This window comes from Eupeodes corollae, chromosome 1 (genome assembly GCF_945859685.1).
Source record: "Eupeodes corollae chromosome 1, idEupCoro1.1, whole genome shotgun sequence".
Classification (NCBI taxonomy): Eukaryota; Metazoa; Arthropoda; class Insecta; order Diptera; family Syrphidae; genus Eupeodes; species Eupeodes corollae.
In genome coordinates, this window is record NC_079147.1 from 310,771,396 (window position 1) to 310,795,928 (window position 24,533).

General features: G+C 29.6%; 1 protein-coding gene across 9 annotated transcripts in view; it reads right to left on the reverse strand.

Moving 5' to 3' along the window:
* The window catches only part of LOC129942953 (whirlin), a 39,204-nt gene that overhangs the window by 9,271 nt on the left and 5,400 nt on the right, over window positions 1-24,533 (reverse strand). For 5 of the 9 annotated variants that reach the window (XM_056052121.1, XM_056052120.1, XM_056052119.1 and 2 more), the window contains exons 4-12: window positions 22,033-22,163; window positions 19,487-19,797; window positions 19,107-19,427; window positions 18,878-19,049; window positions 18,691-18,801; window positions 14,395-14,424; window positions 10,747-10,841; window positions 10,417-10,615; window positions 9,759-9,836 (exon numbers count right to left, since the gene is read on the reverse strand). In XM_056052121.1, coding sequence (XP_055908096.1) covers window positions 9,759-9,836; window positions 10,417-10,615; window positions 10,747-10,841; window positions 14,395-14,424; window positions 18,691-18,801; window positions 18,878-19,049; window positions 19,107-19,427; window positions 19,487-19,797; window positions 22,033-22,163 — 1,448 coding nt within the window. The remainder of the gene's footprint in view (window positions 1-9,758; window positions 9,837-10,416; window positions 10,616-10,746; window positions 10,842-14,394; window positions 14,425-18,690; window positions 18,802-18,877; window positions 19,050-19,106; window positions 19,428-19,486; window positions 19,798-22,032; window positions 22,164-24,533) is intronic. The other 4 variants (XM_056052123.1, XM_056052122.1, XM_056052124.1 and 1 more) reach the window with 3 other exon arrangements.

The following is a 24,533-nucleotide window of genomic DNA, read 5'->3' on the forward strand; positions in this document are numbered from 1 at the left end:
TTTAACACACAACATTATAGTCACCTCATTGGCAGATAATTTTCCAATAATGAAAAAATTGTAACATGTTAAAAAAAGTACATCTGTCAAATCCTTCATTCTAAGAAATATAACACAACCTCAAAACTTTTCAGAAAAGGCAATGATTAGTGCAAGTTAATCAAAAACATTTTCTGACAGATAACCCGATTAGATTTTTTTCACTGACCGTTCGGACACAAATGTAAGATCTACCAATCGTGTACACTTAATTTAAAGCATGCAATGAGCAAACAACCTACAATAGTACTTAAATGTCTTAAATGCTTCCCCTCTAAGTTTGCTTCATTATTAATTTGCCTGCTGATTTCTAGCTAAATACCTATTATAAATTTAACAGTACTCGGCTATTTAACGCATTTTCTTACTTGAAGTAAGATATGCATTCAATATTCATCATCAGCGTCTTTAAAACGTAAGTATTCTTAGAAATCAATTTTAAAATCCTTATTGAAAATACATTAAGAAAGTTATTGCTTTTAATTATAAAAAAAAAAAAAATAAAAAAACAATTTATCAAACCTAATAGAGCTGAATTATTCCCAAAAGTTCTTGTTAGTTACTCTTACTCGGTTATAATTGATGTATTTACTTAATGTAAGTAATAACGTCTATTACGAGTATTTTAAGAACAAATATTGTTACAAAGTTTAATTGATAAGAAAATGCGAAGTTACACATCGTTTTATGATTGAAACCACGAAAGAAAATATCTTATTTAATATATTTTATTCAATTTTTTTACACACTTATTTAAAAATTTGGTTGCTAGCACGTTAGTTTTTTTTAGGTCTAGTAACCAACCACTATTTAATTTTTATAATTATAAATTAATTAAGTTTAAGTATTATCTTTAAATGATCTTCATAATCATTAAAATCAAAGTTTTTCTTTTGCTCTTCTCAACTACATGATAAGACTCACAATCAAGCTTTCGAAATATATTTGAAACTATCAAGTTCCAAATTGTCTGCTAAAAAATAAGTTCTGAATTGGAAAATTCGAAAAATTTTGCCAAATGAAAAAAGGGGACTTAAATAAATTTAATGGGTTAGAAATACTGTACGCACTCTTTTATTTTTCAGCCTTGTTTACAGCATTTTGAAATAAACATCATTATAATTTTTCATTAGCATAATATTTTAATATACTCCCTTCAACAATAACACGTGTACCTCTAATAACTTATAAGTCTCTGAAGTAATAAAAAAAAAAATAATACAAATGGTAACTTCTTTTTATTTTCTCTTTCTCATTTTCTTCTTAGTTATTTGTATCTCTCTCACATTTGTACATGAATTGTTTAAATCGTAATCAACAATTACATAAGCAATTGCACCAAACTAATTGATCTGTCAAAACTTCCAGTATTATACAGTATTACGAGATACAGTATTTTGACAATACAGCATTTTGAGACATTTTAAATGTATAGTATTTTGAAATACAGAATATTAACCATACAGTATCATACAGAATTTTTACAATACGCAGTATTTTAAAATACAGAATTTCGACACGCTCCCACATTTAATATTTTAATTTGACATTGATACAGTGTTTCTAATCGTTATTTTTTTAAATGATCTTTTTAAAGGAAATTTTTTTTAAAGAGACTGGATACTAGTGACTTTGTGTTTCTTTTCTGAGTGCATTTTATTCAGCCCTGGCAGCCCTACTGAGCCCAAAGCCAATCGCATTTCTACTACCGAAGCTTTTCAATATAGACAGATAGGTTTATTTTTATTATAATTTGTTTTAAATTATTATTGCTTGAAACATACAGAGCCAGATAGCTTGATTCAATCCATGAAATAGATCCAGCTTTATCAACAAATAGTCAAATCCGAATAAAAGCTTCACAGGTAGGCCATAGTTATATAAAATCCCCCCAAACGCATAAATAAAACGCAATCACTACAGGTACGAGTGCAAACGGATTGCAAACAGCTGAGTCTTTTCTCCATGACTGTTATTATTATTATTTTTTTGTTTTCTTTTTTTTTTGTTTATGTACGAGTATCTATATATTTCATCTCATGGCTGGGCTCTTACATTAAGTAAAGATTGTTAGTGGCTGCACACCTTCTTTTAGTATGGTTTCGGCAGCTTGAGTCGTTTGGTTTGTGATATCTCGTTGTTAAATTTGAGTTAAAATCGTGCGGGAAAGTTTCTGTTTACCCGCTGTTTTTTATTTGTTTCATATTTCTCAGAAATTCATTCACATTACATTACAATTTTAGAGAAAAAGTAAGAAATAAAAAGATGCCATTAATGTTATTTTTGTTTTATAAATTAATATGACCCTATTTTTGTTGTTGTTTACATTAAATCGGGCTGATATTTCACATAATAAGTTGTAGTTGAGTGCGCTAGCTTTGTGAATTTTGAAAAGAAATACTTGTTTCTCCAATTAACAAATCATTTTACTTGCTAACCGGTTTTTCGTTCGGCAACATTTGTTAATCAGCAAAAGTTTTCAAAGTGTTTCCCGATTGTTGCAATACGCAACTTAAGATTTCAACTTTAATTTAAACTGGGATTCGCGTTTATTTCCAAACATAGTTTTCGGCTTGGAAAATTGAACGATATGAGAAGCTTAAACAATTTCTTTAAGAAGATTATGTATATAAAACGCACCAGTAGTTTTCATATTCTGTAATTTGTTGATTGCAAAAAAGTTGGTATGATATCCGTTACCGTTGCATAATAACAATAAAAAAATAGGTCTCTCTGCTTTTTACGTGAGCTAAGTTCAATCGGCGGATAAACTACGTGTTTCTCTCATGATCTATGAAATACGGTTATCTTTCTGGGGTTAACAGTGCGAAAACATTCATGATACATTTTATTTTTTTCGATTGGAGATTGCAAAATATTTTCCTTCCAGAATGTAATTTAGAAAGCATACCCCATACTTTTTAAACCTTTTTTAATTAAGTTTTATTACTGTATCCAAAGGCAAACAACATCTTTGCTTTAAATAAGTGACCACAAACAAAAGATAAACTAAAATAAGAATATGCTTATGTGATTATTTCCATTAAAAACGCAGTCAAGTACAATCATAAAATCAACTAATCACTAATACTCGTAATATTCCAACAAACATAGTATTTTTAATTTGCGGTCAGTCTTAACATGACCTTTTATACGGCCTCCAAAACTGTATACCTCAACCTTGTAAAATAGCAAACGAGAGATTGTTACGAATAAAATATACCACAAACAAAAATGTGTGTATGTGCATACTTGTCATCAAAGAAGTATCATTTTACAAAAACTACACGTCCAAAGCAATTCAAACCAACTTACAGAATTATTATATGCGAACATCATGAAAGAACAACAAATAATATCTTGTTTATTAAAAAAAATTTTCGAAAATACAGGCCATAAATTCGTAAGATATTGAAAACTAAGCAAGATTTATATTTGGTTCTATAGATATTTTGATAAAATATAATACCTAATACAATTCTGTATTAGTTACCCGCACAAAATCAAATCAAATTTGAAGAAATTAAAAAAGTTTTAAGAAGTTTATTTATTTATTCTGGATCATTATTAAAACAACGCCTTATTATATTTGTATTAATTGATGCAAGATCTCCCAATGGCTTTAAGCTTTACATTGCGATACTTTCATTAATAGTAATAATATTTATAATATGCAACACATTTAAAATCAATTTTCTTGCAGAAATTAAATGCAGAAACACTTAAATCCACCGTATTGGATATATTAAAGATTTTTTTTTTGAGAAATTAACAACCATATTGTATGCATAAACTTTCAAAATTATTTTCGTTTGAATATTTATTGACTTTAGATAACTTAATTAAACATTTTAAATGTTTGGACTTTTACACAAACTTCAAATTAAAAATAAAATGTTTCCAATACGTACATTTTTAAAAAGCCGCTTGGCTACTCTGTTTTAAATTATACATATGTCCAACGAATAATGAGGTGTTTACTTACGAAACTATTGAGAAGCTTGTTACATGAGAAAGTTTAAGTTAAAACCGTCAGGAGAGAGAGAGAAATGGGCGAAAGAGTTTATTGTTTGGGTGTATTTTATTCTTCATACTCTTTCTTAAAATTCTGGTTTTAAGGTAGTTTCTAGGTCATGACGTTGTTCAGAATCTGCCATGCTTTCTTTTAAACAAACGATTGATACCTGTCTACTGAACGCTCGACGCCGCCGCCGCCGATGCCCCACCGCGTTGCTGGCTGTCCGGTTATGTTTGTTTTCATAGTAACCAACAATAACAGAATTTCAAGTCGTCGCAATGTGAAGTAAGATGTCTTGTGAATAACTTTCCTAAATTTACTTCTTTCTGAAATTTATAATTTTGTACACCTTTATTTGTCTTTGGCAGAACTTCTTAGGTATTAAACAGAATTATGTTTGGGAAATCAAGGACAAGTTATAATATATAATAAATGAATAGAAAAACACGACAATTAATGCACAAAATTAGTATTTTTGTTAATAAGACGTTAATAGCTTAAACTGCAATTAAAGACATCAGAAAATTAATCTACTACTTCCATAATTTATGTTATAAATTATGCTTCGATTAGTATGCAATTATTTATAGGTTATTATAATAATTGGTATCAAAAGAATCCATTTCATAAAAGAAGGAAGACCTTAACATAGTCAAAACAGTGCGAAAGAAGAATTTCAGATTGATTGCGATTCAGTGAAGAAAATAGAAGTTATATAATGTTATTTAATCTAATTTTAAGTTAATTCTCCTTGAGCGCTTCAGTGCACACATGTTGTATGCAATGCATGCAGATAACGATCGCTTTACTATTCAGCAAGTAATATTTACCTATCTACTAAAGAAAAAAATACAAAGTAGATCGTTTGCAACGGTTACTTTGTGACTTGGTAGTTTGCAGAAATTCGATAGGCCTACGATTATCAGTATAATATGTGGCTGCTCGTAGTCTGGAAAATGTTGCAACTTATGTAAACGGGAATAGGTAGACATTAGATATGTAAACATGTTAAAAAAAAAAACACTTTCACTTTACAGTCAGGGAACTTTCCATTGTCGTACCGTTCATGAGGCTGTCCGATACAGTATACGACTTAGTGTATGTAATTTGAAATTATGATATTTTAAATGCTATTGCTCCCACAAATGTTACTTCTTTAACTTTAACATTTTGCAAGTATGTAATTTAAAAAAACAATCTTAATCCAATATTTTTCTTTTCTTCTTGTTTTGATTTTCCTTCTCAGTTAACATTAATGTGTTCATTTTTTACACATTTGTCTCTTTTTTCGAAAAACAGGAAATAGCAGCTAAGATGGAATCATGGTTAACTGATGTAAAACAATTGCGGATTCCCCGTCCGAAATTCGGTCCAAATGGTAGCCCGCCGACTTCAAGATGTTATAGAAGACCCTGTGAACCACCACGTGACTATAATAACTCTTCACCCATTAGCGAAGAGATTCAAAGTCGTAGCATGAAATATCAATCTGGCACACGAGAAGCAAGGCAGTCGATGATGCATGACAAATATTAACTTTAACCAACAAAGCGAAGATTTTTTAGTTAAGATAAAGTTTATTCAATTATAGCATAAGAAAAAATGATAGGTACCTATGTTGTTTGTGTACATATATTTAGAGTAAGTTGAATTTAAAAATTGATTATCAATATACATTTTACAAATAATTGTTTTTGTTTATTTTATGTAAACAGATGTGACCGTGTAATTAAAACACAAAGTAGTTTACAAAATGACTTCAATTAGTTTGCATTGAGAAGTGAACAGTTTTCCAAAGGATGTACTTTTACTTGTTTTGGAGCTGAGAAATTCAGACCAAACTCCACCTTTTTTCAATTTTAATACACCTAGTTATAAATGTTTTTATAATAGTACTTAATTTTAATATTTCATTAAATGATCATTCTTAATAATTATGTGCACACTCACTAGAAATACATATGTATTTATATTTTAAATTATGAGCACAGAGCTATCGAATAGTAGTTAGGGTGGAATAAAAGAGAATATTCCAATGCATATTGGTTTTAAATATTGGACACACCACTTCAAAATTTACATCTCTAACGTTTCAAGTAAATCCTGGTTTTAAATAAAGTCGGTCCGAATACGTTACATTAGGTCAATATAACATTTTTATCTGATATGTCAGTATGAAGTATTGAGGAATTATTAATACTCATTTGAGAAAAAAAATGCTTTTGACTTTTCTAATATATTCCTACCCCGAAGAAAAATATCAATCACCATGCATTGAATGGTCTTATCGTGCAGAATTTGTACACGTTTTTCGCAGCCAGTGCAGAGCGACACCGAATTCTGATTAAGAAATTATCGGAGAAGAAAAGCGGCCAGTTTTTAGTCTTGAAAAGATCAGCGACACTCGTTGGACTTGTCGGGCTGAAGCTACGAAAGCCTTAGTCAACGGCTATTCGGAAATCGGTAAAGCTCTAACCAGCATATCTTTCAATAAGGAGCAAAAAGACATAGTGAGGAATGAAGCAACGCACCATCTACAGAAGATGAGTGGGCTCGAAACCGGTTTGTTGGCATCATTTTGGAACGATATCTTGAAGCGATTTAACGCCTTAAACAAGATCTTTGTAAGACCCAAAATTATTCTTGAATCGGCCATGAGTGTACTAGAATCATTGAAATCATTCGTGGAATCCAAACGAAATGATTGTGATAAATACGAGGAAGCATCAATCACGCACCCGCAAAAGAACGAAAAATGTGAGGTTGAATCCGCTCGATTACGGGAAACCACAAGACGCAAATCTGTCACCCAAGAATAAATACAAAGTATTCGCCTTCATCCCAGTGATTGACCAGCTATCCGTTTCTCTTACTGAAAGATTGCATTCCTTAAAAGCTGTACGTTCAAGAAGATGGATGCTAAAAATTTGCACGCTGCAACAGATGCATTGGTGAAAGTGTATCCGGATGACTTAGAGCCTAGTCTTGGTAATGGAGCTATGGAACAGATCAATCGTCGGAACTATTTTACTACCAAATTCTCGAAAATCAAAACTTCATAGCTACATTCCCAAACCTCGAAATTACATTGAGAATGTTTTTGGTTTTTATGGTAACAAATTGTACTGGAGAGCGCTCATTTTCAAAAATTGAAATTATAAAAAAAATAGGCTTCCAACCACGATGGGACAAAACCGTCTTTGGAAGTTTTCTCTTCTAATCATTGAAAGCGATTTATTCCAAGAACTTTCAACGAAATCATCTACGATTTTCCGGCGAAAGAAGCTCAAAAGGTTCCGTTCGTTTACCCTAAAATTTTAGATAATTCTTTTTTTCCGTTTATAATAATTTATATGTGTTTGTTCAATACTAAAGAAATCTACTTGGTTTCACAATAATTTATTTATTGAAAAACTCGAGGGAAAAAAATGGTTTTACTTTATTTTGAAAATAATTTGGCTAGGGGACCTCCGCTTCTTTATTGCTCCGGGTCCTCTGGACCTCTAAATCCGGCCCTGCATCCCTGACAACAGTACTTGCACACATGAATGGTTGAGAGTTGTAAGTCACTGTTGTACGTGCCACTTAATTGTCGGATGTCAGATAAAAGGTCAAGATTGTCTCAATCGATTTAGATCATGTTTTTATTTTGTCATATTTATCTCAATACTAGAATACTTAAGACAAAAAAGTGACAAATTGAAGGAAAATTTAAAATATCAATAAATTGTGAGCGATTTTTATAGAAAACTAGTAGGAAAATGCTTTTAACAAATCCACTAATCAATACTTTACTCGATTTATAAACTTTTGTATTTTGAATTAACTGCTCTATTTTGTATCTAATTGTAGCAAATTAAATGCTCTACAAAATGCAACAAAAGGTATTAATCAAGTTTTGTAACACAAATTTCATACATTTTTTGTCTGCATAGTTTTTCTTCTGTAAATAAATCTAATCGCTTTGCGCTGAGTACAAACAAAACAAATTTGTCTGTCTAAGATCCGATATTGCTATCATCGCAATGAAAGAAAAAATTCATTTTAGGATATAAAGAAAAATCTTGAAATAAACCCATACATATTCAGAAATCGTTCCGGTCTTACTGTTCTGCTGCGTCGGCCAAAAATGTGTCTTGGGTTTGACTTTGCAAACCGGAAGTAAATTGGTCACTCAATAATAAACGTATTGAAGTAGTACAAGAGTTCAAATATCTTGGAGTTTTGTTTACGCATAATTTAAATTTGTCTAAGCCTGTGAAACAGAAAAGCAAAGAAGCTAAAATTGCGTTAAGCTTATTATGGCTAAAGTTTTTTGTCGGGTTTATCGGGTCTTTCAAGCAACTGTCTACACTTGTATGTGCTATGGTGCTGAAGTTTTTTTATACTTGGCTCTCGAGGAGTTTGAAGCAATTCAAAGACATTTTTTCAAACCCTTGATTAGATTACCAAATTCAACACCAAATTATGCTATTTACGTGAAGTCTGGAGTAACGCCAATATATTCTCAAAACCTCAAAATGAACTCGGAAGAGTGATGAAGAGGGATGAAAGAAGTCTTCATAAAACCATCTTGCTAAGACTACTGCAATCTAATGACACCCCTTTCAAAGAATGGAGTCAGCTAGCTACCTTACATGAAGCTAACTTAACTTTATTGGAATCAAATGCAGATGAATGGAGCTCTATGTTTGCAAATGTTACTGCTAAAATTGATAAAAGAAATTACAATCAGCATCTCTTTAAAGCACCGTCAATATCCTCCAGGAACACCTATAGGAACCTTAATCACCAATTACCACCAGAAGCTAACTATTTCAATAATGAATTATCGACCGAGCACAAGTTGAAATTTTAAATCTTAACTATGTGCCTCATCGAGCTGATCTTCCACAAATTTGTAACTTATGTAAGAGAAGAGAAATAGAATAGATATACACCACTTGATTCCGGTAAGCCCGATATTACAGGAAATTCGTCGATTTTATGAGACATTTAAATGAGAGCCATCTCACTGTTAACAGACTACATGGGATATTAAATGGTTCGCTAGGATGTTCCACCCTATATAATTTCTGTAAGCACGCCCTACATTTCCAAAATAGTTTCCCATCGTATAAATTTCAATCATTCGGCCAGTTACCATTATTTAAAACTTTTTAATTTTGTGTTTCAAATCACTTTAAAATTGATCTTTTTTATGTTCCAAATCATATTAAAATTAATATTATTTTTGTGTTTAAAATCATACCAAAATTATTAATTTTTACTTATCAAGTTTTTTCTATTGCTTAGCTATTTTATTTTAGTATACGAATGCAACCAAATTGTTGTATTATTATTATTGTTTTTTTTTCAAATTTTTAACATTTTAAAATTATAAATTAATTATTTAGTCCAATAATTTTACTTTTAATATTTTACTTTTATTATGAAATGTCAAATCAGGCAGACGATAGAATTGCCATCCTTATCCTTATTCTTAATTAAGAATTATTGTTAAACTTAAATAAGAAAAAATAAATTATTTATCTATCATCTATCTAAAATGCAAAAACTGTTTAATTCCTTCCTCTCTGCGTTTATCTTATAGAACGACTGGCTTTACATAATTTCCAAAATAAAATCTTATGCAGGTTGTTTGCAAATATGTATATTTTTAATTTAAAAGAAAAGGAAGAAAAACTACAACATTACTCACCGCATCTTGCTCATATTCCGAGCGTGGTAATTGCGTTTCACTGCCTCTCCTCGATCGAGCTTCATCACAGTTGTATTCCTGTCAAATTTTGAAGATACTTTCGAATTATAAAGTCCTTGTAACTTATTAGAAGTGAGATTTTTACAACAGAAATTTTCTTTCACGAAACCGAAACAAGAAAGCAACAGGGTCATAATTAAGACAAAAAATAAACCAATAGGTACAAAGAACAAAATTATTAATCAGAAACCAAAAACATTGAAAACAAAATTGCATCAATCAATGCCCTCTTTTAGCTTTTAGAATTTTCCGGATTTAAGAACACTAAGAAAGTATTTTTGTACGATTAGGATAGAAAAGAATAAACAAGATAGACAGAAAGAAGTATATATAATGTTATAGCCGATTTAAGAATTCAAGGATTCAAGGATTGTGCCGAAATCAGTTCTCTTTTTTTTATGTTAATTGCAAGATTGTGTGATCGTCGAATGTCAATTTTATCAAGTTGTTTGTTTTGTTTTTCTTATTCGGATATTTTTATTTGAACCTGATACATTTAATTTTAAGGGTGATAAGAATTTTATGTATGTATGTTTTAAAAATAGAGGCTTGTAAGGGGGTTGCTAGTTATGTACAGATTTGAAAATATTGCATTCACCTTATCATTGTTCTCGTCGCAACTATTTTTAATCTGTCCTCGAACATTCTTAGTCGGCGTGTTAGTCCCGATTGATTTAGTGGGTGTCAATCGCAACTGTGATCCTCCCAAATGGCGCAGTGATGAATGATGGTGATAATGTGAGCGGTGTAGAATGGGTCCTGCTGATAACGGTCGATATGGCAGTGGATATGCGGGTCTAATGAGTTTGAATTGCATGTAATTTCACAACGGATTATCGTTATGAGAGTTGCAGAAATGTTGCGATATTCAAAAAAAAGTAAGTTAAAGCAATCTTGAATACAAATCAAAGATTTAAAAAGAAGGTACCGATGCTTAATGTCCGAAACCGTCATTCCGAGACCCGAGTCCGATGATGGACTTCGCCCGGTTGCTGCTATTATTTCCAAATCCACGTCAGTTACCTGAAGATGATATTACAATGCGACAAGCACGAAGTATTTAACATTAGGCTGGTTTTACTTTTGTTTGTAAAACAAAAACTGTTTTTGTCGTTTATCCTGTTATTTTTTACAAATTGTGAGAAGTTTTTGCGTGTGACTAACAAAAAAATATATCGTGTGGACTAAATGGTGCAAAACTAAGAAAATGTGTAGTTTGTGTTTCATATAAAAATATAGGTGATATTTGATTTCGTCAATTATTAATGCTTCAAATTGTCTATTGGTGTGTATAATCCTTTGAAAAAGTGCAATGTTGTACCTACTGATAAATGTTCTTAAATATTCAAATTTTTGTTGATAGGTAAAATAAATGAGACAGCTTAAAAAGCTGCTAAGACCATAGAATATACTTCATGAACTGATTGTTATTTCCCGAAAAATACCACCCTTAAATAAGGTTTAGGGTTGAAGATAGACAATGAAAATGTTCTAATGTTATTGTTAAAATTTTCTTCGAAACTTAGCTTCAAATTATTTATTTTTAAGTTAATGTGTACCTTTTGCGTTATATTTTCATTTCAGTCACAGCGCAATCTTTTGATAAATAATTTTGTTAAACTAATTCGAAATTTATTCGGCACGTGATTTATAAGAAACGATATTTTTTAATTCAATTGTTTATGGTTTATGCTATTATACTTTTTTATAAATACTTTGGTCTTACACAAAATGTTAAAAACTTGTGTAAATCTGCTGGGAGTCTTAATCAATTTGGTAAAAATAGAAAATATCTATGTAAGTTATTTTAAAACCGATAAACTATGTTGAATATGTTTTCTAAGCTAATCAAGCACAAGCTCCATCAAATTTAAATACTATAGTACATATCCCTTTAGTTACGTTACTGATGATGTCTTGCATATGAAGCTGGATATCGCATCATTTTTGTTTTTTTTGTGTGTTCATAGTTGCAGAAAACTATTGCTGATATTAAAAAATTTAAGTGTTTGAAATTTCCCAATATTCCGCTTCATTTTCGCTTGGCCAACAAAGTATATTGTGTGACCGAGAATCGATAATTCAAAATCTACCACCTACATATATTGAACCCATAAATTGAATTCAATAAAATATTTAATAACAATCGGCTTTTTACATTGAAACAAAAAACTTTAAATGTACTTAAATTGCAAAGACAATTCTCGGCTGTGATTTTTTCGTCATTAAAAAGGATTTGTTTAACGTTACGTTTACCCTAAATCATGTTATATGGATAAAAGTTCTTCAAAAGTAATTTTTATATCCTGAGATAAAAAAGAAGAAATAAAACAAAATTGTGCTATAAAACGTGCATTAAGTGGGAATATTGATCAAAAATCTATAAACAAAAACAAACATTCGTTTAAAATTCTCAGAAGCACTTTTATTATGTTTTTAATTCAAAAGTAAATATATAATATCATAAAGGTACATTCAAATATGTACACAACAAAAATGAAAATAATATTTTAAAATAAAACTATAACTGTAACTTATAGATTATGAATATGAATAATTATTTTTGCTGATTTAGATTTGTGGGTTTTTATTAACAATTTTCTTGTGTTTGAATTAATCATCATTTTAACAAATAAGCTGCTGCTAACATTTCATAGGCTTAACAAACAAAATTTCAAAGTCCTTAAGTCTTTTATCAAACATTGTTTGCAATTTAATTTACATGTTGCTTTGGGATTTTAGTTTTTTTTTGGGTTGATTCATGAAATTAGTCAAAACTTAGTTTTCAGTGTGGTAAGGTAGTGTGAACTGCAGTTCAAACAAAAGAAGCGGGAAATGAGATAAATGAAAAATTCGATCTAAAACGTCTTATTCAGCTTTGTTACCAAATACATTCAAGGTGGAAATTGTCATATAATTTTGCATTACGACCAGTTTTCGTGATACTGTTTTTTTATTTGTTATGTAAATATCAACTTTGTTCTTTTATAGTATTTCTCTTTTTTATCTTTTTTTCGTATGTTTGCTTACTTTTCAAACATTTTCAGCCTTTTTTCTTTCAACTATAATTCACACTGTTTTATCGTTGTTTTATGTTTTTAAGGCGTCTAAAAATAATCCAATCGATATTTTCGTGATTATATGTAAAGAATTGAATTTTAAAAATTAATAAAATGAGACGTCTGGCACTTATATTTTTCTAGTTCTAATATATTTTTCTACATTTCTGTAATATGGAGTTTTGTTCTAATATCTTAGTATATCGCAATGTTTAAACCAATTTTCTAAAATTTAAAAAAAAATCCTTTTTTCAATACCTCACCATATTAAGGTGCTGATTCCTAAAATCCTATACTCACACATTTTTGGCCATATAAAAACACCCAAAATTTTATGTCGACTTTTGTACTAATCGGAGTATAATTCTATTATTATTGAGCTAATAAAATTAATATTTGTGGAAACTGGAAAGAAGAATCGAACTTTGATTTCTTAGAAGACAAAATAATTTGTTGGGATTTTAAAATATCACTATTACGGCCTTATATTCTATTATTGAAAAAATAATAATAATGACAAGAATTGATTTACTAGATGTAATACACAATTCACTCATGTACATTTAGGTAATAATTGTTTTTTTCTTTTTAACACTTTAAAAACAAACGCTACATTTTTCAACGAAAGTTAATCGTACCTTCCATCTTTTGTCTTAAACTCGCGCAATATGTTGGTCCATATTTAAATATAACTTAAAAGCCAAAAACTTAATCATAGTTCAAAATGTAACAAAGTATTTAATAGAAAGTTTGCATACAACTATTTAAAAGCTTGTATTCAACTTTGTAAGAACTCAAAATTTAGCGAATTCGTGTAATTGGCGTGTTTAACTGCTGAATGAAATGTTTAAACATCATTCCGAATTTAACTTCAATTAAATACATGTAAATTTCTGAAATATTTTGTGAGACTTAATAGTAGTTTGATAAATTCTAACTCATTAAATACCAAGTTTATAAAAAAGCGAAACCCGAGAGTATATTATGTGAAAAGAAAATTGACATTCGATGTTCTTATCCGGATATTATTTCTTATGTATGTAAAAAATCAATATTTTTCTAGGTATTAAGAAAACAACATATTTTTACTATATTCTTTGAAATTTATTGTCTGATACCGATTGAAATTGTTTAACATTTTCGATGCAATGTATGCATGCACACACAAAAAAATTGTTTGATATTAAACAAACAATAGTATCGTATTTTATACAACATAATATTATTTTATTTTTTAATTATTTATTTATGTTTGTTTTGAGTTAAGAAGATTTACTTTAAAACAAAAATGTAACCAATTAAACAAAATATTTTTAACTCGACATTCGAAATTAACTATACACAATTAAAATTTTTCTTGGATAGTTCAATTCTACACACTCTAAGGACATATATATATATATATAAATAAATTTAAAAATTTAAAACTATAGCTAAGACAAAAATGAAGTCTACCAAGGCGATTCATTGAAATAATAATCACATTCATAGCTAGGGTAATAGTCATAGTAGCTTACCGGCAAATCGCGCATTGGATCTCCTTTTCGCTAAAATTATATAGAAATTATGGTTGGTGAATAAAAAATGAAATGATACATAAAATTATTTGAATTGCAGTTATGTGAAGTGAATGTTTATATGAATTGAATGTGTATGACCCACGCATGATTCTATATTTCAAAAATGTATTCCAACTATTTGTTTCTTGTACCTTTATTTATAACATACGATATGTTAATGTTATGATAAAAATCCATACATTTTACTACACTTTATTATGTACATACATAGGCAAAGTTCCCTGTTGTAGGATTTTAATAGCAAAAGAAAGCAATAAAGCGATACAATAATGTGATGTATAAATGTATAGGATATATTAAACGTTTCTGCGCAAAAACCAATAGATTAATGCCTGATTCCAACCAAATTTTAAATGGTGAAAGTTTCACTTAAACAGTGGAGGAACTAATTGGCGTTTCCGTATTTATTACCCATATCTGCTAATAACTTTTACCAATTCTACGTATGTATACCTCGAATCTTCAAAACTGTAGTTTTTGAAGTTTGTAAAGCAACATCATATGATTTCTCTTCGTGAAACACAACATTGGGCACATTCACAAACCTAGTGGCTACGTAGGTAAAATTCAACCAGGTTTGTGAATGCAAAACTACACTACAAAGCTGGTCAATCTGGAACTGTCATATTGTTGACAAATGCAAATATATAAAATAAGAAACATTTCTAATTTGATAACTTTAACTTATCTTTTGTGTTTTTAAATTCAATAAAATCAAAATTTGAGACACAATTTGAATGATTTATATATGTATTTAAATACTGAACAATTTATTTCATTTTGAATTTGTGTCTTTACCGAGCAGCTGATTCTGAAACGTCAGAATCATTCTCCACTTAAAGTGGAGTGCCTGGAGCATTCAGAACTGTAAAACCTATGATTAGAGTTATAGTGAATGAATTAAACCTATGATTAGAGTTATAGTGAATGAATTAATATGAACGATGTGGGATATTGTTTTTTAAACTATAAATTGCAAACCCAAAATTTTTTTGTGCACTGAATTTTTTCATTGTTTTAACAAATTATTATAAAAAATTAATGTTGACCATATATTTTCACTCTAAACAGTAATTTTTTAACTTCCCATAGGAAGTTATTGTAATGGGTCCGATTTGTCGAATTGAAAATTTTGACATTTCACGACTTTTCAAGGTTCCTAGAGTCGAAATAAAAGATTTTTAGAAAGATGTCTGTGCTTGCGTGTGTACGTCTGCATGTCAGTTCGTCAGTACGTCCGTACGTTCGCGACGTTTTTTTCGTCGTCCATAGCTCAAGAACCAGAAGAGATATCGACTTCAAAAAAATTTTGTTATACAGATAATAATGCAGAAAGTTACAAAAAGGGCTCTCAAGAAAAGAAAATTGCGTGGGTGGTTTTTTTTACCATAGCAGTTTAAAAAAAGGTGAACATTTTATCTCATGAACCAATGACGCTAGAGACTTGAATTAAATTTTATATTATATATTTTAACGAGATACCAAACAAGTATATTTTTGTAAAAATCCAACTAACGGGTTTTTATAAAAACAAAAAAGAAACTGAAGACAAAATTTTTCACCTCGAAAATCTTACGAATACAAAATAATTTTATCTCTAAAACAACTTTGTTGAACGAACAATAAAGTTTTCAACATCTGGTAAAATTTTGAGAAAAATCGAATTGACAGTTTTTTATAAAACATAAAAACTTAAAAAATCATTACTCAAAGTTGGTACAAACTGAATTTGTTGTCAACATTCAGTAAAATTTTGAGAAAATCGAATTCACAGTTTTTTTTACAAAAAATGCAAACCTAACAAAAAAAAAACATTACTAAAACTTGGTAGACATGTGCCTATACGACTCAAATAGCTTTTAAAAATTAAAAATATAGTCTTAAAACTCTTTTTATTGCACAGAAAATATTGTTTTCGATATTAAGCAGTTTTTTTTTAATGTAACAGTCGGTTTTTTCATAAAAATATAGTCCTAAAACTTTTTTTATTGCACAGAAAATATTGTTTCCGATATTAAGCAGTTTTTTTTTTTAATGTAACAGTCGGTTTTTTCATAAAAAAAATAAAATCTTTAAAAACTAGTAGTAAGCAAACTAGTAGTAAGCATAAGCATAAAGCATTCAAAAAAATAAAATGACCTGACACGACACTCTTAAGTAGAAACGGGACGATACGATAGTTGAAAAGATTCTGGTAAGTCATAAGGAATCATTTTTTGCTTACTAAATTGTTGAGTTCTCATCTTTTTGCATTTATTGATAAAATTAGTTACTATATTTTTTTTTAAATATTCATAAAAAAAATTAACAAGATATGTTCTTTAAAAGCAGACAAATAACATCAATTAGCAAAATATTATAATATTTCCAAAAACATCATAAACATTCATTGTTTAACATACCCAAGCCATATACAATGCATTTTAACAATTTAGATAAGTTGATCAATATTTTTAGTCAACTAAGCCAATTTAATATTTACAAAAGTGGAAACATGTTGAAAACATATTGGTAATAATCATGTTTTTAAAACTGAAACATTGATTCTTGTTTTGAACTAAACGTTAAGGACATTCGTTTTTAGTAAACTAGTAAACAAAATTGGTGGGCCCTCTTTTTTATTGAAATGAGTTTTGTAAGTTCAATCTTTAAAGATTTTTTCAGTATTAAAGGTGTACATTTTATTTTGTCATTAACATAATCATTAATTTCGTTAAAATATCAGTCGAAGATGGATTCGTTTGTATTTAGCAAAGTTGGGTTTTGTACTGAAAGTGTTTTTTATAGCCCAGCTGTTTAAAAAAATATTTTAACCAAATATTTAGTCGCTGTGTTCTATCTTTATAATACTAAAAGTATTCACAGTACACATTTTGGATTGTTTTTTTAAATTTACCAATACATGGTCCGAGACCAATAATACAAATACGATCGCTCGATAAGTCATTCTCGTCTTGGCTATAAATGTCTCTGTCACAGTCAACAAATTTAAAGTTGATTATCGATTAAGCCAATTAAGCCACCCCAGAAAGCAAAATTACTTTTGTAAAATCGAGTCGGTTTAGAAAAAAGGTAATAATATTCCATAAAAAAGGTACTTGCATAAAAACGAAAACGATACTTCAGAAAAATATATTTTGGATGTAAAGTCCGGCTCTAAAACTCACTACAGTCACATTAATTATATTTATTTACAAAATTAAAGGAAAAGTAATAATTATAAGCATCGTTAAAACTAAGATTTTAATTAATTACATCTGAAAGTTACATAAAATATTGAATGGTCATAAGCCTTTTGTTTTTCCGATTATTTGGGATTGTGTATGTTAAACTAACAAGTCACGAAAATATTTAAATGTTGTTAACCGCTTTGAAATGGGCTTCAAATTGAAGTTTCAATTCCAATTCTTGTAAACATTTATTGAGTTGAATTGAGCTCTATTTTACCCGCTTCAAGCAACGAGCAACGAGGGTTCAAAATTACTGAAAATCCAGTTTTAATTGTCTCGTTAAAATATGAATTTGACTTAAAAAAACATGCGTAAAGGATACGCGGAGTGAAATATTATTTGTTTTTTGATTTGAAATGTATAAATCACCATGTGATCTCCTACTGAAGTCAAATTTTGACAAATTCGAGTCAATCACACACACATTTAACTTTTTTTTTAAATAGAAGTAAGTTTAAAAAAATAAAAATAAATTAATTCTTTCAAATGTTATCGTTGACAACTTAAGCTTCAAATTCACCATTTTAAAATATATTTTAAACACAAATTCGGCGGAAGTTCATCATTTTTTAGTTTATACGAAGCTAAATGAGCCCTGACATTACAGAACTTTAAAGCAATTTAAATAAATTTCTTGATTATAATAACGATGCCCAAATAGTTAACAATGAATACAACAACATTTATACATATTACATATACATATGTAACTATTTCGGTTTGGTTTTTTAAGATCAAATACTGAATCTGTTTTGAAAATAATTTACCAAATTTGACAGTACCTGCGGATAAGTTAAAACGTAAACGTTTGATATGTGCGTAGTGCAAAATTGGGTAGTATGCTGATTGTAGCGGTACAGCTTTTTGGGAAATAAACAACGAAAAATAAATAAATTTAATTTAAATGAAAATAGGTGTATAATTATGGATCGCGATGGGATAACTGAATGCTCATGACGGCGGTAACGTTCATGGTTTGTAAGAGAAAACTTAATCATCTTACCCTATGTCTCTCAACGGTGTAAGGATCGCGTTCCCTTCTGTATACAAGTTCATCGTATCTAATGCGGTCTTCAGGAAACACCAGCTCACGAATTTCCGTAACTAAAGAGTGCTAAAATTATATAAATTTAAATAAGAACTCGGTTATAATATTAATAACAATTAAAAACAATAAAATCAGCACTTACTTTTTCATATGTGTCTAGCATTTCTAATAAGACGGCAACAAAGGCATCTATGGTCATTGCTCGCGCACCATATTCGCTTATATAGTACGACAGACTTGCAAACTGATGTCTAGGCAGTAGCGAGCGTGCTTTTTCCTCCACCATTACAGAAATCTGTCCTTTTCTTCGAGCTCTGTAAATTTCAATCTATGTAGTAGTAACCAAACACTTTTAAACAGTAACAGTATACCTTGTCCCAGTTGGACTATAGGCGTCCCAAGGCTCTAACTCTATCGATGTACATGAGTGTGGAACTTTACCAACGTCACGTATCACTAATGACATTCTTTTATGGTACTTAAGTTGGCTGACAGCTTCATCGTGAGTAACATCTAGAAACGATTGCCCGTTTACTTCCAAAATTTCGTCCCCAACCATAAGCCCGGAACGGTCAGCGACGCTTTCTTTATCGACTCCAGTGATAAATATACCAAGACCGTATTCCACACCACCCCTTATCATGAGTCCCAATGACTGCCCCGGTTCAATTAGTAATTCCACCCGTCGAATTCTATGATTAAAAGTTCTTTAAAAAATACTCAATATTTTTATTTGTAAATTTACGCATACCTATCTCTGCGATCACTTCGACGTCCTCCGTACTCCATGGGTGGAGAAGCGGGTCGTCCTTGTCTATCCATCCAGGAACATGTTTGTCGAAATGGTGGAGAACCAGGACCACCTAGAGATCCGGAAAACGGTGGTGGCTGTTGTACTACTGATGATGATTGTGACTGCTGCAGCAAAGGAGCTGTTGAAGCGTACGTTGGATCACGTGAAGGTGGTCCAAAGCCGTGGAGTGGTGCAGCTGAGTTAAGTGCAGGTGGTGCTCGAACTGTCATGCTGATTTGGCGTGACGATTTCAATATCTGCACACATCTCTGCATTAAGAAAAAATGTAGCAATAGAAGAGGCGCGGAAGAAGACGAGGAAATAATAACACAACTTGAATAATAAAAACTAAAACGCATTTAAAAAATAAAAATTAATACAAATAAAATATTTCCTAATTTCCATTTTATTGGCCTCTATTCAGACGGTTACTTAACATACTTTATGGATGGATCTTCTATCATTTACGAAGTTCAAACATTTTCTACGAAAGATCTTTAATTTTTTTAATACCGGATATAGATAGTTTGAACTTCTTATGTTTATATAAAAGTTCTGTTGTTAAATCTTAATTTTTAATTTGTGTATTAATATTTTTCATTAAGAATTCTTTAAAAAAAATCAAAGCTAACCAAAATAAAAAAATGCATACGAACAATATATAGAAAATATTTTTTAAATAAGAGTTTAGATTATAATCAGATTAGTATTTAGTAAATAGTTGAATATAACTTTAAACAACTATGGTTTAAATTTACACTGCAAATCGATCTTTACAACATTTTAATAAAAGGCTTAACTCTTTTTTGCATAGCAAATATATGTTATGTCATTATATCATTTTAATAAAAGAAGACTTGTAATATTTTGAATACTTTTTTTCGTATTTTCCTTCGATTTTCCTCTTAACTATTTAATATATTTTTTTCCTCCCTAGATAATGTTTAGATATAATTATCACATCTCTGAATTGTAAAATGAGCGATCATACACTTTTTTTAAAATACTTTTTACGTAATAAAGAAACTAACTAATGAAAGACTTGCGAGATAATAGCAATGTAAGATAAGTTTGTAAACAAAATTAAGTTAACATAATTCCTATTAAAATTTGTTTTAATTTTGAATTCGAATTTTATTTGAATGCTGCGGACATATGCATTTTATTCATAATAGTAAACCTTTAAAGTGTAGGACAAAAAAAGAAAAGCATGAATTTAATAAATCCTCTAAATGATGTTTAAGAAATAAAGTAGCGAGTTTCAAAAACTATAGTTCTGAAACTCAATTTCTCCAAAAGCATTAACGTCCACAAATAATTAATCGGTGTTAATGTCGGTGGAAACATTTGTAAATTGATCACATTTAATTCAGAGTCAATTTTAAAATATTTTGACTTATAAAGTACCTACTTTAGACTAACCAAATTTTACAAAATAAGTATTTAAATAAAATTAACTTTAAAAGGTTTATAATCAGAAAATCATATTAGTAGGAACATACATTTTTCGACTACAAACAAATTAACAGATAAAAGAAAGAATAATAAAATATAAAAACAATTAGTCTTTGACTTAACACATTATGAAATATTTTCAGTTATAAAAATGATGAAAAATGAGTCTGCGTAAAAGATGTTCTTTTAAACTGCATGAGAACTGTCCTTAGTTGTTAATTAAAGTTTGATACTTGAGAATGTCAAACTACATATATTGGCACAAATTGGAGCATTGTACTGTCAAAAGGTTTTGGATTTTCATTTGCTTGTTTTTTTTACCAACTGTCTATGTCATGCCAAAGTTAAGTTAGCCGCCAGTCAAGCTTTTTACTCCATCAACTCGGACATTTCATATAAAGCTTATAGAACTTGCTCTGAGCTAGGTCAGATTAAAAAGCGGAAGACAACATGAGCGCTTTGATGTGTCTAAACTAAAAAACGAACACATATGTGTCAGTTCTCTAATCTGAGTTTAAATAGGAAAACGCCTAGGGTGTGCCAAAACATCTTGAATCTTTTAACGCCAAAACAACGCGTCCAAATGGTGGAAAATTGCTTTAAAAAAAAATACAGTGTGCGGAGTTCATAGGCATTTTGTCATTTGTCAATATTTCTGTCTGGTTTTAGTATTTAAAATTCTCAAGCCCTTAAAGAACACCTGATACACTGAAAAAGAGTTCCATTAATATAATTTACATGTTTCTTTGAATTAAATAAACATCTATTTATGTACATAGATTTTAACAAAAAAACACATATGTAAATATTTCTGGAATGTCAAATAATGAAATTGCGATATTATGGTTTTCACATTTATTATGATTTTTTATTGAAAACAGGGAAAATGTAAAATTGAACTCTAAGGAACCTTTTTTATAACTCTTGTTTGTGGAATAATAAAATGAAATTAAATGGATGATTATGAGCTTTAAAAAATTCATAAAACTAAATAAATGAAATGATAAACAGCAAATAAGAACAAATATATAAATTAATATGGTACATACTTTAAGGGCTTCGTCGTGACTGATTGAAGTGAAAGGCGTTCCATTCACCTCTAGGATAGTATCACCTGGACGTAAGCCCGCTCTTTCGGCAACAGAGTTTTCTTCTATTCTAGAGATATAAACGCCAAGACCTATAAAAAAATTAATATCAGTTTATTAACTCTAGAACTAATAAGAGTTATTAGGTAATGTGCAGCAATAGGTTTCAAATGATTTTTTTCATGTGTAAAGCATTTAAGTATAATGACAACGTTAACGTCTAGATTTCTTGTCTTTCTTAAATTGCAATCAATAAATATACATATATACCATTTTTTAATATCTTTAAAGCACGGATAAAAGTACGTATTCTGTTCTCATTCTGCAGCGTCTTGTGATTTTTCGTATTACAATGGCATTTTAGCCATAAATACCATCATATCTATAAAACTACTTGACAATCAAAAGAGCCATACGTTCACAATGTATTATAAGTAGTGTACAAAGTGCCACCCTATAATGCTCAAAGCCGAGCATAAATCAATAATGGAATATTTGGTAGGGATAAATTCGCCCCTAATCTGCAATAGCATATTTGAATTGTGATATACTAAAGTACGAACGAATCAGATGGGCAGTTTTTATATACCTACTCGTATTAAGTTTTAATTATAAACATTTTTATTTTCCTTATTTATTTATTATTTTGAAAACTTCTTCGCAAGTCCAAGTTACAAGAACACAGCTCCATTCTGTTATCCGATTCGATCGAATTATTTCATTCACATGAATGTCTCTGATAAATTTGGCTGCGATTCTTACTTTAAATCTTCTATGTTTTGAACTCTTATATAATTTGAAATGCTTACATTTTTATTGAAGTTGTTGCAAATTAATTATTAGTCCACAAAATATCGTTTTTTCTGTCACACAAACAAACTTTTTAAAGTTCTTAATTTGTCCTGGATTTTAATTTTGCGCTTACATTGTTCTATCACATTGGGTAAGAGAAATAAAGAAATCTTGGTTTTAACTTTTTCATGGTTTTAAGTTTTAAGTGCTGATTGCGTTTCCAAACTTCGATTTTAATTATTTCCTTAAATTAAAAAAAAATTCTTGCAATATAATTTTTAAAAAATAGATCTTGTAGCCTTGTTTACAGAACAGGTTCGTTACAAAAAAAAATACTTTTAAACCGTTTTAGCATAAATACTTAAGCGTTTCTTTAATATTTATTTGCGACAGATGAAATTTAACAACTTATGAAGCTTTTTTGAACGTTCTTTTAAATAATTTAAAAGTTTCAACTGAATATTGAAGATAGGGATCATAGATTCGGAAACCCATCACGATTTGTATTTAAAAGAAATACTTAATTAATTTAGATAGCCTAAATAGGCATACAATACACATGTGTTTTTTATCCTATTTTAAAAATTGGTATCGGAAATACCGGTAAGAGTAATTTTGGATTTGGATTTGAATTAAGGGCATCAAAACCCATCTAAAAAGTGCTATTTGATTGCCAGGAACAAACATTTTTTAAACAGTTTTCATTTTTTTCATATGCCTACTTCTAAAAAGATTTTTTCCCCTAAGATATAATCCCCAAAGGAAAATCCCCAAATCCATAATCCCCAAAATGAAAACCCCAGTAGCGAAATTCCCAAAGAGAGAATACCCAGGGCGAAAATCCCCAAGTGAATATCGCCAAAACAATTATGTTCAAGTAGTGAATCATGCGATTAAATTGCGCGCGCGATTTGAACATAAATATTTAGAATATATTAAATTTAATTTATATTGCATGAAATACAATCCAAAGATAGCAATAACATCACTTATTTTAATTTGTATTCCAAAACAAAAGAAATACTCGGCACTACAAATCAACGCTAAGATAGTACTAACCAAGCACTACGAATACGATGACTCCCTATGAATACTAAAGTCAGACTGAGAAGTGCATGTGATTTCAGTGATTTTTTGTTTAGAATTATCATTTGTTAATATCGGAATTAAATTAAGATATGCATGGATACGGGGGATTTGGAGATTTCGTGGGGATTTTGGTAAAATAAAGTAATTAGTTGGTGATTTTTTCCATTTGTTTTACGTTTCTGGGGATATTTTCAGAAATGATTAAATTTTTTGGGGATACTATCCCGTAGGACTTCTTTTTTTTGGGAATTCAATACAAAACCCTTTTTAAACTTCCTAATGCCCGATTTCATAAACAACTTTTATGCATTTAACAGGATTTTAAGCTGTAAAATGGAATATTTTTGTTTTACCAAGCGTTTTTAAAGTAAACAAGCTTTTAAAAACCTTTTAAAACTAAATATCCATTTTTGACTCATTAAATTTTAAAAGTGTCATTAAAAAATCAATATGACAGATAAACAGCTGATTTTTTGCTTTGTTAAATTCGTATTCTCAATATCTGGAGATACCAAATTATTAATTAATTTTTAATTAGAATATTAGATTGGTCATCGTTATCTGACGAAGAAGAGCATCAT